Genomic DNA, 14,385 nt, shown 5'->3' on the forward strand with positions numbered 1-14,385 from the left:
ATGGTGGAAGTCCAGAAAAGAGGTGATTGAGGGGCAAGGCTGTCATGCAACACTTCTGGAGGAGGTGACCCTGGGGCTCAGCCAGATTAGGCTGGGGTTATAGGGATCTCAAGGAAAGAACTCCTACCCCAGGTCAGGGCCTAAGGTGAGCGGAGGTGAAGGGCATGTAAAAGGGCTAGGTGCTGACCTGAAAGGGAAGGGAGGATGCGGAGAGAAGCAGGAACACATCTTTCTAATCAGCTGTGAAAGCTCAGGAGGGTCCAGAAAGGTCAGCAAAGGAGAATAGGTGTCACTTGGGTTAGACAGTTATGAACCCACTTCTGCAGAGGTCACCCTGAGACCCAGGGAAGGCAGGTGGAACAACTTGCTCAAAATGAGTGAAGCTCTTGGCGCTGGAATGCAGGTCTCCTGAGGGCTGGTGCTCAGGTGTGCACCTTACCCGGGTTTTTCATTAACACAAAGACAGAGGCGGTGGGTGGGTGAGTGGAGCTGACTGGTGAAGGGTCACACAAACCCTAGGGAGGAAGAAGGAGGGCTGTGGAGCTCAGCAAAGCCGTTTGGAATGAACACAGATGAGTCTCTCTTGGGCCGTTATGGAGATTAATGGCCACAGACAAGAGCCCTCACGCATCACTAGGGAGAGGATTTCAAAGACCCTTAAAATCATTGGGAAACATTTCAAAAGGAAAATGCTCGCAAAGCAGCCAGAGGCCCGCCAAATACGCTGGCGTATAGCTCACCAGGCGATGCTTGTAATCTAATTGCCTATGAGCAAGAGTTTAAAACAATATTTACGATGTGGAAAAATAGCCCATGATTTGATTTGTACAGAAGAAACACGCCTAATGAGTAAATTAGATTTTGATCTTGCTGGCTCGGGTCCTGTGGGTGGAGCCTAGCCCTTTGGAGGGGCGAGGCTCTCCTGCCCTCCACCCCCACCCCCACCCCCAGCACAGTCCTGTGGGGCAGCTCTGTGCCCTGGTATGACTTCACAGGCTACACTTTCCCCTTTTTATCTTGGGCCTGCCAGTTCATTAAACCCTACCTCCCCCTCCAGGAAGCCTTCCTCAACTGCGCCAGCCTTTCAGACTGCTCTAAACTCTCTTCAGCTTTGACAGTTTGAAGGGCCTGTGACACAATTGGGTTTCCATTAAGTAGAGCTGACTCTTATTGAGATTTTTGCTATTGGATTGTTTTTACTTGGTGTGCTGTCTCCTGAAGGTTGTTGGAAGTTCCTTTGCAATCCAGATTTGTTACTTTTCTTGCCTTATTTAATGGAGGCACTCTGGGTGAGTATTAATTGCTTTTGCCTGACCAACATCCGCTCTCCTGGAAAGAGCATCCTGATTCCCCTTGGGGAAATTACCCCTCTAGTTTCAGTCCAGGCTCCACCCAGCCCTAGGCATCAGAGGTGGGCATGTGACCCAAATCTGGCCAATCAGAGTACCACTCCCATCAGCTGCAGTGATTTGTTCGGGGTTGGGCACGTGACCCACACCAGGCCAATGAGAGATCTCTTTGGATGGCTACTTGGGCTTCCAGGAGAGCAGCGAGTTCCCTGGAATTGTTAAACTGGGAGAATCAGAAGCTGGAATTCTTGGTAGCTGTTCATTTACTTCGTAGGGGAAGCTTCTCTGAAAATGAAGCCAGTACATAGGAAATGGAGATGAGGAACTCAGAGAAATTCCTAGGTCTGCAAACAAACATTTGAATCTAGCCATGGGTGACTTACGCACACTTTAAACCAGTATCCTTCCCCCTTTCATTTGTCTCAGCCAGTTTGAGTTGGGTCTCAAGTCTTTTACAGTGACCTATAGTTCTGACTTACACAGTAGGCATAGGACTGTGTCCAGGATGACAAGTAGGCGCTCCTAGAATTGAATGAAATTTAGAGGCTGTCAGTCCCTCCAAAAAATATTTTTAGATGTAATTCTGTGACTGAAGTCAGTGTTTTAGACTTTTCCTGATTGCGTGCTCTGTGTTGGCTCTTCCTCTAGGTACTGGGAACACAGAGAAAAATCAGAGCAGACCCAGCCCAGAGGAGTCCACAACCTTGGAGGAAAGGTAAGAGAAGCAACGGCAAACTGCAGCCAGGGGCTCAGAGGAAGAAGTGGTACTGTGCGGAATCACTCCAACCACAGGGCTCTGGCAGCCCTTGATGCAGGAGCAGGCAGGAGACATGAGGGTAGTCAGGGCTTCATGGGGGAGATAAGAAAGGCCCCTGGGGAGGGTGACAAGTTGAATGGTGAACTTGACAACAGTGCCAGGACAGTCAAGGGGAGGAGCATTGAGGCTCCTTGCCCCAGACTTCTGGGAAGGAAGCCCCAAAGCTGCTGTTCAGCACCTGAGGGAGATCGCCTGGCTGTCTCTCTTCCTGCTATAGCGGCCTCCTCAGCCGGGAGGTGAGGTGGAATAATTAATGGTTGTCTGGGGACACATGTGGGTACTTGGGACCAGCTGAAGATGATGGGGCTTTCCAACCACATGATGAGATGGGGCACAGGTGCCAATGCTTGTCTTCATAAGCCAGTCATGTTTATCACAGCTTCATCATCTAAGGCCTTTGTGGCATCAACACCAATTTTGTGACATTTGCTTGGTATTCCCATGCTGAGGACTTTGCACTCAACCTTTGGGTTGTCTCTCAACAATAAGTCAGCTGCCATGGCTCCCACTTTTCTCATGGCACTTAGAAAGGCTTAAAGCCTTGAACCAAGTTCAAGTATGTCTCACCCAGGTGAGAGGAGCTGCTTGGCTACTATGGTGATGGCTTACCGTCTAGTAAATTAGGCTGAACTCACCTGGTTTAGTCACCAAAGTGCCCACTATTTACTGAGCCCTCTCCCTCTTCACTCAGTTGCCAGAGATAGAATAAAAAGCAGGCCATAGCTAGGAAAACAAACATGTCCACCATCATTTCATAGTGTGGGATGAATGTGGTTATGTATACATGCATCCATTCATGACAAGGTACAGAAACATTCGCAGAGAAGAGTAGGATTAATTCTGTCTTGGTGGTCAGGAGAAGCAGACAGGTGCTGATGGCCACACATGGCACGGAGGCTGGGAACAAGGGTTGTCCTTCAGACGGCAAGCTTGTTGCACAGCAAGATCCTAACAGTATCAGAGTTAACATTGAAGATTGCTCCCATATGCCATCTCCCAAGAGAAAGAGTCCGTTACCCCATTTTATAGAGGAGGCAGTTGAGGCTTAGTAAGCTTCAGTAACTTGTCAAGGTACATCAGGGCCAGGATTCCATCTCAGGCTGGATGATGCAAAGTTCGGGCTCCTTTCTCTATGCCTCGCTTCCTTTTGGTTATCTACGGCTGTTGTCACCCTGTAATTCTGCAAAATGGAACCTCCTGTCTGCTGGGGGTGACCCCTTCAATCTTTGGTAGATGCCAAGTGTCACAGCACTGGGAGTGGAGGCGAAGACACTCCCCTGTACCCCACCCCCACTCTGCAGATATAAGGGAGGCAGGCTGCAGAGAGAGCCCGACTCCTGCCTTTTGGGCCCCACTCCTCTGATTGTGGGGATAGATGTCAGACTTCAAAGGCAGCAGTGCACTGTCTCTCCAGCCTCCAGCCCATGAGAAAGTGCCGAAGTCCCAGAACAAAGCCCTCTCCAGACTCATATCACCTGCTAGGCACTTAGTGCAGGGCTTAATTAAAGGAAACAGTTTCTTGGAGTGAGAGCGAGGAGTGAGTGAGAAAGTTGATAACACTAAAGACACCGCCATTAATAAAGCCAGACTCATGGTTAATATCCCACTTGAATTCAAAACAGGGCAAATAATTGGAAATCTGAGCAGGGTGAGTGGTAGGGCCAGTGGTGTGGATGACAGAGGTCCAGCAGCTGTGGGAGACCTTCTGCATGGGGAACTGGGACTGGGACAAAGCTCTTGGAATAATTCAGTCCTGGAGCCCAGTATCCTCTCGGCCAACAGCCTGAGGCTGACACCTGGATAGTGGCAATAGCTCATACTGAATAGCACTTGAAATGTGCCAGGCACTGGTCTCATTTCTTTACAAATATTAATTTACCTAATCCTTAAAAAAATCAGTCTTCTCTATTCCTGTCTATACTTACCTATCTTTCTGTCTTATTAATTAGGTACTGTTATTGTCCTCATTCTACGGATGAGGAAACTGAAGCACAGAGGGGTTAAGTAATTTGCCCAGCCTGAGCTGGGCTTTTGAACTTACATGCTATGACCTCAAATTCAAAACGACTTGATGACACTATCTGCCTTGAGTGAGCTGGCCTCTCTTCCCTGCTCACTAGATAACTGCCCTTCTTTCAGCCAGCAAGCATTTTTCTGGGCAATAATAGTAATAACCACTGTATATGATTCCTATATGACAGGTACTAAACACTTGACATGCATTATCTGCCCTTTATACCCCTGATAACCCATGAGGTGGGCACTTTCACTGTCTCCATTTACAGGGAGGGAAACTGAACCTCAGAGAGGCTAGCTGACTTCACCTTAGTCCTATGGATAGTTGGTAGCAGAGCCAGGATTCAAACCTAAATTTTCAGGCTCAAATCACAGTCCCTAAACCACTGCTAGTATGGAGTGCTTATTCTCAAAGCATCCTCATGTGGAGCCTGGGCAGGTGTGCTCACAGACAGTCATGAAGCTGGCTGATGAATGCTGCACACGCCTAGATGTCAGCATCCCCGGAGATGGGCAGGAACCATGTATGGCTCACTGAGTACCGTTTGCTTATGTCTTCAGGCTATAATCCCTGGATGCTGCCCTGTCCATACCCAGTTCTTTCTCTTCCTTGTTTTTATCCTGTCTGCCCTCCCACTTGTTCCCTAAAGCTGTTGGTGGCTACCCCCAGGAAATCTGTGCATTCTGGACCCTGTGAGAAGGTTGGGATGCATGCAGCATAGGGATCTGGCTGTCTGCTGGCAGGAAATAGAATCCACACCTATTGAAGAAGCAACATAGTAGAGTGGAAAGGGCATGGATATTGGAGTCAGACAGGACTTGGTATGACTCCTGATTTCTGAGCCTCAGTTTCCCTATCTGTGAAATAGGTGTGCATGTCCAGAGAAAGGGTGGAGAAGGCTAGCTGTATGGAGGCCCACTAAAACTTGAGGCCCCTCTCTTTGGAGAGGGAGGGAGATTATGGAGAGATTCAAATCCTGTGAACTCTGGGGAACAAAGGGAAGGGAGTATGGACCCCGTCCTCTCATCCATAACATTGGAATGAGGGGCTCCTTAGGGTCATTATCTTGAAGGACTCCAAGGCCAGTAGTGTAGAGAGTCTTCCTCCTCTGTGATCCTATCTTCTTGTTTCTACTGGCCCTAGAAAAAGGTCACATTTCTGGTCTGAAATGTTCTCATCTCACATGTAGACAGGGATGCCTTGGGGTTTGTGGTGGGTGAGGGACAGAGAAGTGAAGGAGCTACAGTGGAGAGGATGGTTGGTGCACAGATGGAACGCTCTGAGATCATTGCCCTAGAGAGATCTCTCCTGATTTGATACTGAGGCTAACGACTTTGACCTCTAAATAGTCCAGCTGTGATAGCCAATGTTAGGGACTTTGTGCCAAGGACTAGAACTGGATTTATACATTAGCTATAAAAAGAATTGGATTTAGTGGTGTGCTGGCAAATGTTTAACAGCCACTTTCTGGGGAAGGGGAGAAGCTCTCATTTGTAGCATTTGCCAATTTCTCTGGTGTAAATACTCCCACCAAGGCTGATCACAAACTCCCAACATGACGTCACTGAACATCAGTTGGCAAGAGGTGTTAATAACTGGTTCTCATGAGCCCATACACATTGGCTCCAGCACACTCATGGGCAAATTCACCACAAGACAGAGGCAGTTCAAGCTTCAGGGCGCTTCATTTGTGGGGATCCTTCCGAAGCCTGTACAATGTGTTTGTATGGTCCTATGGGTTTGTACAGTTTGCATAAGTCATATATAATAACTGCATTGATTAAGATTCCTACTTCTTTCCACTCTGACTTGTATTGAATGGTTTGGAGTACCCATGGACATATTGCAATTTCTTTTGCCATTTTAAATATATATTCATTTTTATACCTATGTTGATTTATAATTTTATTTTCTTTTTCCAAAGAGGGCTTCAAAACCTATACATACTTATAGGATATAAGATCCTCCTCGAGGGTAAATTTGTCCTTCAGAAAATTTTGGTGATTGTTACTCTCTACCTTGGAGTCACACTGGTGTATGTAAATTATCACTGAATAATTTTTTGTAGATTAGCTTCCTAGAATGCCAGTTGCATTATGTCAAAACTCTGCTCCAGACCCTCATGGCTACCCTTGACCTCTTAACCTTGCTTTCAAGATTATCCATAGATTGATAACCACTGCCTCCCCAATTTCCTTTCTGAAAATATCTCCTTTACTTTTTATATACCCACCAAATTAAACTTTTTCCCTTGTGACATCATTTATGTTGTTTCCTCTGCCTGGGACACCTTTTCTGTTTTTCCCCTTTTGGATTTTACCAAATGCTTTTTCTGTCTTTTCAGATAATGTGGATCATGTGGATTTTTCTGTCCTTTAATATATTAATATGGTGTATTACATTAATTGATTTTGAGGCGTTGAACTAACTTTGCATTCCTGTGATAAATCCCACTTGATTGTCGAACACAATCCTCTTATATGTTGCTGGATTCAGTTTGCTAGTGTTGAGGGTTTTGCATCTACATTCTTAAGAGATAATAATCTGTAACTTTCTTGTGATGCCTTTGTCTGCTTTTGATATCAAGCTAATTCTGGTCTTACTTAATGAGTTGGGACATGTTCTCTTCTGTTTTTTGGAAGAGTTTGTGAAGGTTGGTATTAATTATCTTAAATGTTTGATAGAATTCATAGTGAAGACATCTGAGTCTGGGCTTTTCTTTATGGGAAGTTTTAAAATTACAAATTCTCCTATTATAGGTATATTCAGATTTTCTATTTCTTCTTGAGTCAGTTTGTCTTTCTAGGAATTTGTCTATTTCAACAAAATTATCTAATTTGTTGGCATATAATTATTTGTAATATTCCCTTATGGTCTTTTTTATTTCTGTATGGTTAGTAATGACATCTCATCTGTCATTTCTTTTTTTTTTTTTAAATCCTATTTATTTATTTGTTTTGTCTCCTTGTAGGGCCGCACCTGCGGTGTATGGAAGTTCCCAGGCTAGGGGGCGAATCAGAGCTACAGCTGCTGGCCTATGCCACAGCCATAGAAATGCGGGATCCATGCCGTGTCTGTGACCTACACCACAGCTCACGGCAACACCAGATCCTTTGACCCACCGATCAAGGCCAAGGATCGAACCTGTGTCCTCAGGGATACTAGTCAAGTTCGTTAGCACTGACTGAGCCATGACAGGAACTCCCTCCTCTCTCATTTCTGATTTTAGTTATTTGAGCCTTCTCTTTTTCCTTGGCCGTTTTTGTTGATCTTGTCAAAAAATAACTTTTAGATTGCTGATTTTCTCTATTTTTCTATTCTCTACTTCATTTATTTCCACTGTAGTCTTTATTGCCTTCTGCTTGTTTTGGGTTTAGTTTGCTCTTCTTTTTCTAGGAGAAAGTATTGGAAAATATCTTCAAAGCATACAGTATTGATGTCTTAGGAGATTTATTGAAGCTCCAGAGAGAAAAAAACAAGAAGTACATTATAAGCTAAGACAAGCTACACCTGTGCAAGATTATTAAAAAGGAGCAGAAATGGTCCATAGAATACTCACCTTCATCATCTACATCAGCCTATGTAAAAGACAGTGGGGATTTGGAAGGACTATAGGAGTCTTTGTGTCTTTCCAGTTCACTACTCCATGGGGAGGAGGGAGGTGCCATCCCCAAAGAGGTTAATAAACTTCAGAAGTACTTGTAGAAGTTGGGAGTGGGCTGTCAGAGGGAAAGCCTAGCACCAACCTCCAGCAGAATATTTGCTGAGTTTCAGAAACCCATGGGCTATTTTGCCACATGAAGTAAAGAGAAAGGCACTGAGAGTGATTATGATGTGTGTCCCCTGGAGTTTGGGGTGATTGTGAACAAAGACACTACTGCCTGCTTTTTTCCAGGGACTTGAAGGGCTGACTGGAGTGGCCCATGGAGATGGGGGAGGGGCAAGGGCAGTGACAGTAGAGCAGCCTCACATGAGAGGTTCCTATAGGTCATGTGAACACCAAGGGAGGTACCAGGGCTCAAACTGTCTTGACAGGACCTGCCTCCTGGGACTAGGGAACCTGAGCAGTAAGAGGCTTTGAGGAGGACCACTTAGGGGGCTGCTGAGAAAGAGGTCAAAGAGGTCAACCAGGGGGTACACAGCCATCCTTAGGAAGCTATACTGTGCAGACAGTGGGTGTCTGTAAGAGCCTGCAGATGCATTCTCATTGCCAGTGGGTCAGCTGGGTGGTCAGCATTTTTGATGTCTGAGGTTGCAGAGGGTGAAACAGCCAGCTAGTAATGTCTTAGAACTATAAGCAGGAGTTTCTTGTTTCTTTCTCTAGTCACCTGTGCACCCCCATCACATTCAGTCCCTTTGTTATCCAGGTAGGTTATATGACATAATTAGCAAGTCCTCTTATGAGCTCTGCATGACAAAGAACATCACACACTTGGAGGTTGATTTTTGCTGTACCTTTTGTCGTGCTCCTCCTTCCCTGACTGGGGGTAATAAGAGATCCTGGGGCAAGCCTCCCCATTTTAAAGACAGGGAAGCTCAAGCCTAAAGAGGGGAAAGGCTTTGCCCAAGATTACATAGGCTCCTGACCCCTCTGACTCCTGGAAATTAGGAAGCTGTGGCACTTGCCTAGTCATTCAACACAGACAGCTCTAATTATGAAAGGACTTAACTTGGGAGGAAAAACAGGGAGAGGATGAAATGTAGACGCTCTGAATTTCATTTTCATCATCGGATGTTTCTCAGGGAAAATGATAGTTCCAGCCTAGACAGGGAAGTGGAAATGGCCTGTGCTAATGTCTGGAAGTTTTGGAAAATGCTTTATGTTAACTCTCTTCCCCCAGCAGTCACACTCGTCTATTCAAAACTGCCAATCAACCTTCCAGCAAAGGAAAACACCCACACACCTCTGCACAAATGGCTTTGATTAGGCTTAGCTGTAGGTTTAAGAAAATTTAATCATCTTAACCTGTTTAGTCTTTTTCCCTGATGAAAATCATCAGTCAGATTCCAGCATGAGCCAGTTAGAGCTGAGCTGCTGTCAGCACCGTTGTTTATGTTAATACATTATAGGCATGAAATGGAGGAAAGGAGAGTTATGAGAAAAGGTCCTGAGTGAATTAGGAGAGTGGGAGTCTGCAGCAGGCCCCCGAGGCTGACAGGCGGGGCTTTGGGAGGACTGTTTATTTATGAGTCTCAGGATAGAACCTTTTCTACCTGTTAGAAAGTATGTTGAGAAACTCTAAAGTGTATTTCTCTCTGTGATCAGAACCTACCTTCAACAGAACTGAGGGTCTGGAACCCAATAGATGCCATTTATTAGCTGTGTAACCTCTGGCAGGTTATTTAACCTCTCTCCATGTGGTTTCCTCATCCGAGAAATGGGGCTAGCAAGAAGGACTCGCCTACTGGATGGCTTTATGATTAGCCAGGCCTGGTGCTTAGCGAATGCCTAGCCATGCTCCCTGGCCTCAGAGTTATCCCTCCTTCCTGACACCAACAGCTCCTTCATGGTGCTCTCTCCCAGAACCCCAGACACTATGGGCATTGGCCAGTGGAGCATTCCCACTGGATGTGAAGTGGTCTGCTGGAGACAGGTTTAAAAGCCTCTAAATCTGGACCCACCTCTGTCATGAGGACCTGGGTGACTTAAGGGAGATAACTGCTTCTTTGGATCTTGGTTTCTCCTTCTGTCAAATGAGCCCACCAGTAATCCCCAACATCCACCTTCTTCTCCCTCCTAGAAAAAAATTCCCAGCTGCCCACCCCCCCAACTAAAGAGCTGCAGTTCTAGGTGTGGCCATGTGACTATGTTGGGCCATTGAACTCAAAGAGGAAATGTTACATGGAACTTCTACAAGGTCTCCTAAAATGGATGGAGAAGAAATAAGTGAATCAGCACTGGAATAGATAAACAATGGCCCATGCAAATGATGGAATATTACTCAGCAATAAAAAAGGAACAAACCAAAGATACAAACAACATGGATAGATCTCAAAAGTGTTATACTGAGTGAAAGAACCCAGACAAAGAATTATTGCATTTATATGAGCTTCTAGACCAGGAGAACTCATCTCTAATAATGTCAAAGGTGGGCATTGACTACAAAGAAGCATGGGAGAACTTCTAGAGAGACAAAAATGGGATAGAAATATCTCAGCTGAGGTGGTGGTTACATGGGTGTTTACATTTGTCAGAACTCATAAGACTCTATACTTAAAATGTGTACTTTTTATTTTAGGTAAATTATATCTCAGTCAACTTTTTTAACTAAAAAATAAAATGGCAAAGAGCTTCCTTGCCCACAGATGTGATGGTTGGAACTCTAGCAGCCATCCTAGACATGAAGAGCAGTGAACCAGAGGGAGCTTGGGTCCCTATAGATCTTATGGAGTCACTATACCAGGCCTACACTGGTGAATGCTGAATTTCTTTTATGTGAGAGAGAAACTTGTCTTGTGAAAGTCACTGTTAGCTTTTGCTGTTGCTGCCAAGTGTGCAGTTGAACTAAGTCCTGACGGAGGAAGATGCCTATAGGGCAACAGGAGGACCAGAAGAGAATGATTAGGTCAATCCTGAGACCATCATTACTACTCTGATTAGTATGTGTCCCCTCTTCTTCCTGTCCCTGGCATGCTGCTGAGGAGTAGGTGAAGTGGAGATATGGGGCTGGAACAGCTCCCCTGGGGGCCATGCCAGACTGAGCCCAGGAAGGCCCAGTCTCATTCATCACCTCCTTGCCTCCTCTGCCTACTCCTTCTAGGTCCTGACCCCACTATCAGGGAGAAGTAGACCTGAAACTAAGAGAGTGGGTCTTGGAGAGCTTTTATGCATGTGTCTTGGGGTAGAGGTGCCTGCTCACGTGGGAGAGAGTCTCCCTTCTCAGTAGGGAAGTCTGAAGCCCAGAGATGGTCAAGGACTGGGTCAGGCTGCAGTTGACGATCTAGTCTGATCAGTGGCAGGGCCCCTTTCAGTGCATTTCCCCCATGTCACCCTGAGCCTGGGTCAGGAGCTCTCTGACAGTGGAGGTGGGAGGTCCCAAGTGTGCCTCAGCAGGTTGGAGGAGGAGGTGAACTGGCTGCCTTGAGGCTGGGCCCAGTGCTTGCCTCCTCTCAGTGCTATATGCCAATCACAGTCATGTTTACACATGCCTGCATGGGTAGCTAGTGGCATGTGTCTTCTCCAGGCCAGAGTGCAGAAAGGGATGGACCACGAGTACCCTTGAGATGTTTGACAGCAGAGGTGGGGTGCTTTTCCTTAGACCTCCAGGTTGCAGAGTGGGGACACTTCATCCCCTTAGACCAGGTGCAAGGAGGAAGTCCTGCTGTTGCTACAAACACAGACACACACATGCACATTCTGAACTGGTCCTAATCACCCAGAGTCATATGTAGTAAACTAAAGATGGGCACCTCTTCTTTCTTACTGTTCTGATTGAGAGTGGTATCTAATTGCCCTTTCCTTGAGTCTGGGTTGGCCATTAGTGACTTAGGATACAGCAGAAATGATGTCCTTGAATTTGAGGCTAGATCGTAGGAAGCCTTGTGGTCTCTGCCGGACATCTGGGAACATTTACTCTTAGAACCCAACCACCATGCTATGAAGAAGCCCCAGCCAACAGATGACACCTAATTTCCAGAAGTGTAGGTTATCTTAGAAGTGGATCCTCCAGCCCTGGTTGTGTTGCCCGAGCTGATGAGCAAAAATGAGCTTTCCCCACCAAGTTCCACTCAAATTGAATATTCATAGACAATATCAATGATAAGCCGTTAGGAGCCATTGTGATAAGCCATTATGTTTTGGGGTGGTTCATTATGCAGCAGTATATAACTAGAACACCATCAGTTATACATGTATGTGTAAGAGGAAGTGCTACCTTCTTTCAAAGGAATGCTGGAAGTCTGCCCAGATTTTATCCCTGCATCCCTTCTGCAGGGGACAGGGCAGATAGAGGAGCTGTTCAGGACCCCAAGTTTGCCTCATCTAGGAAGCCAGGATAAGGGAGAGGGCAGCACCCAACAAGGTTGGCCAGAGGGGTATATCTGGGCCAGAGGCTGTGTGAGACCCCTGTGTACCCTTGCCCAGGACTCACATTCACACATGTACTTTAAGCATTACTCAGAAGCTAGAGTTAAAAGCTGCCTGGCTGAGAAAACTTGAATCCATTTTTCTTCTGCATCCGTCAGTGACTCAACCTCTCCATTGTCCCCCTCTTCACCAGGGGTAAGTGGATGATAAGTGCTGGTGAGAAGGAAGGGAGGAGCAAACTGTGTGGGCTTGTAAAGAGCCATCTGCTATGAGATCAGCATCCCCAGTGCTGGCAGGTTTGGCGGGATCTAGTGTGTTTAAATGCACACTATCCGTGTGCATATTAATATCCGTGGCAGCTCTGCTGGGTGAGGGGTCTGGATGCCCCTAGGAATCTGTCTGGCTCACCGCTGAACTTACGAATTCCTTGGCCCACCTTATACAGCCTGGTCTCTAGAATACAGAGGGGGCTATCACAAGGGAGGGGTCTTTTTGCAGTCCGGCCTGTGGGCAGTGGAAGGGGAGTCCCTGATTATCATAGTATCCTGGAATTTAAATCAGAGAGTCACTCTTTCAGTCAAACTCTGTCCTTCCAGGATCCTTTCAAAATGTAAATCTTTAAGAGAAAATTTAAGAAGCTTCCTAAGAATGTAGCATAGTAAGTATGACATGTGATATACCAAGAGATGGGGGTAAGGTGAAAAAAAATATTTACCAGCAGCCAAAATTTGCTTCAGTCTAGCTTTGAGATAGGAATTGCTTTATATATTACCCAAAATGTCTGTAGGAAGACCCATTCTTAAGTAGTGATGCCTTATATATGCTGAACAACTTTCCAAGGTCACTATGCCTGATGTGTTTTAAGAAATAAAAGAGAGGTTTGAAAATATTAGTGTAACACAAGATACTTTTTAAATGCAGATTAAAGACGAGAAGTAACTTCTAGGAAAATATATGTAGTAATTAAATTATAAATTCAATGGATGAATTAATAATAGACACAGAATTAGACACACAATAGAATTAGACACTGCTAAAGAGAAAATTAATGAACTGATAAAATAATGCCTAAGAAACTATCTAATATGCAGTCCAGACAAAGGCAAGGACAACAAGATTAAGAGACATGAAGGACAGGGTGTAAAGATCATACATGTATTTACTTGGAGTTCAAAAAGGAGAGAAAAAAATTACAGGAATAATGGGGGCAGCGGCAGTCTTCAAAGAAATAATGGCTGACATATTCTAAGAATTGTTAAAAGACACTAAAACTCAGATCTAAGAAGCACAACACGTAAGACAAGTAGAAATTCACAACCACATAAATTTTGTTGAAACTGCAAAACAAAAGACATTACTTTAAGTATACATACATTTCATCATTATTCCTTTTATGTGCTTATGCTAATGCACTCTTTTGTATGTATATTTCATTAGAAAACATTTTCAATGCCTGTGAGCTTCTAAAAGAAGAGGTGTGGCTAAGTAGAGCTGGCTAGAAGGTATCTTTGAATTCAGTTTTGGAGCTCCCAGGAGAGGGAGTGTGGTATATGTGGAAGCACTTAAATTTGAAGTCAGAAGACCTAAGGTTAAAGTGAGTTCTGTTGTTTCTCAACGTGTGATACTTAGCAAGTTAATTTACCTCTCAATATATACCCTCATTTATAAGAGGAGGATAATATTATCCACTTTTTGGTGTGTTTGGCAGAGATTCAAATAATTCTTGGGCGGGGACACCTTAGCGATGTGTAGCCAAAGTCCCTTCTCACAGAGGGGACCATGAGCCCTGCCTCCAATGCCCTTGTTTTCTCTTCTTGGCCAAGCCAAATTGCACCTGCCCTGAAGCTCTAATAACAATTACTACTGTTTACTGAGCACCTGCTAGGAACCTAGCCCAAGGCTAAACATCTGCATGCATCCTCACTTTTCCTCACAAGAGCCTTGCAAAGGAGAGCTTTAAATGGAGAAGCTGGAGGCCAGAGGGACTAAGCCGCGTCCCCCGAGTCGTGCAGCTACAGAGTTAGAATTCCAGCCCAGGTCCATTATAACCCAGAATTTGGACCCCATCCTGCCACTTCTCGGCAGCCCTTTTCCAGAAGCATAGTCCTGAGGTGTGTGCCGGGGCCCTTGCCCCAAGTCCTGTGGCCTGGCTTGTTCACATCATCAGTGTGCTGTG

At 45.4% G+C, this 14,385-nt stretch overlaps 1 protein-coding gene across 3 annotated transcripts in view; it reads left to right on the forward strand.

Annotated features, from left to right (window-relative positions):
• MRPS22 (mitochondrial ribosomal protein S22) overlaps positions 1 to 14,385 on the forward strand; it is a 225,452-nt gene that overhangs the window by 114,270 nt on the left and 96,797 nt on the right. For 2 of the 3 annotated variants that reach the window (XM_021069535.1, XM_021069533.1), the window contains one exon: positions 1,998 to 2,064. In XM_021069535.1, the coding sequence (XP_020925194.1) occupies positions 1,998 to 2,064 (67 nt within the window). Of the gene's footprint in view, positions 1 to 1,507; positions 1,601 to 1,997; positions 2,065 to 14,385 lie in introns of those variants that run through there. The other variant, XM_021069534.1, reaches the window with a different exon arrangement.

The sequence above is a fragment of the Sus scrofa genome, chromosome 13 (assembly GCF_000003025.6).
Source record: "Sus scrofa isolate TJ Tabasco breed Duroc chromosome 13, Sscrofa11.1, whole genome shotgun sequence".
Classification (NCBI taxonomy): Eukaryota; Metazoa; Chordata; class Mammalia; order Artiodactyla; family Suidae; genus Sus; species Sus scrofa.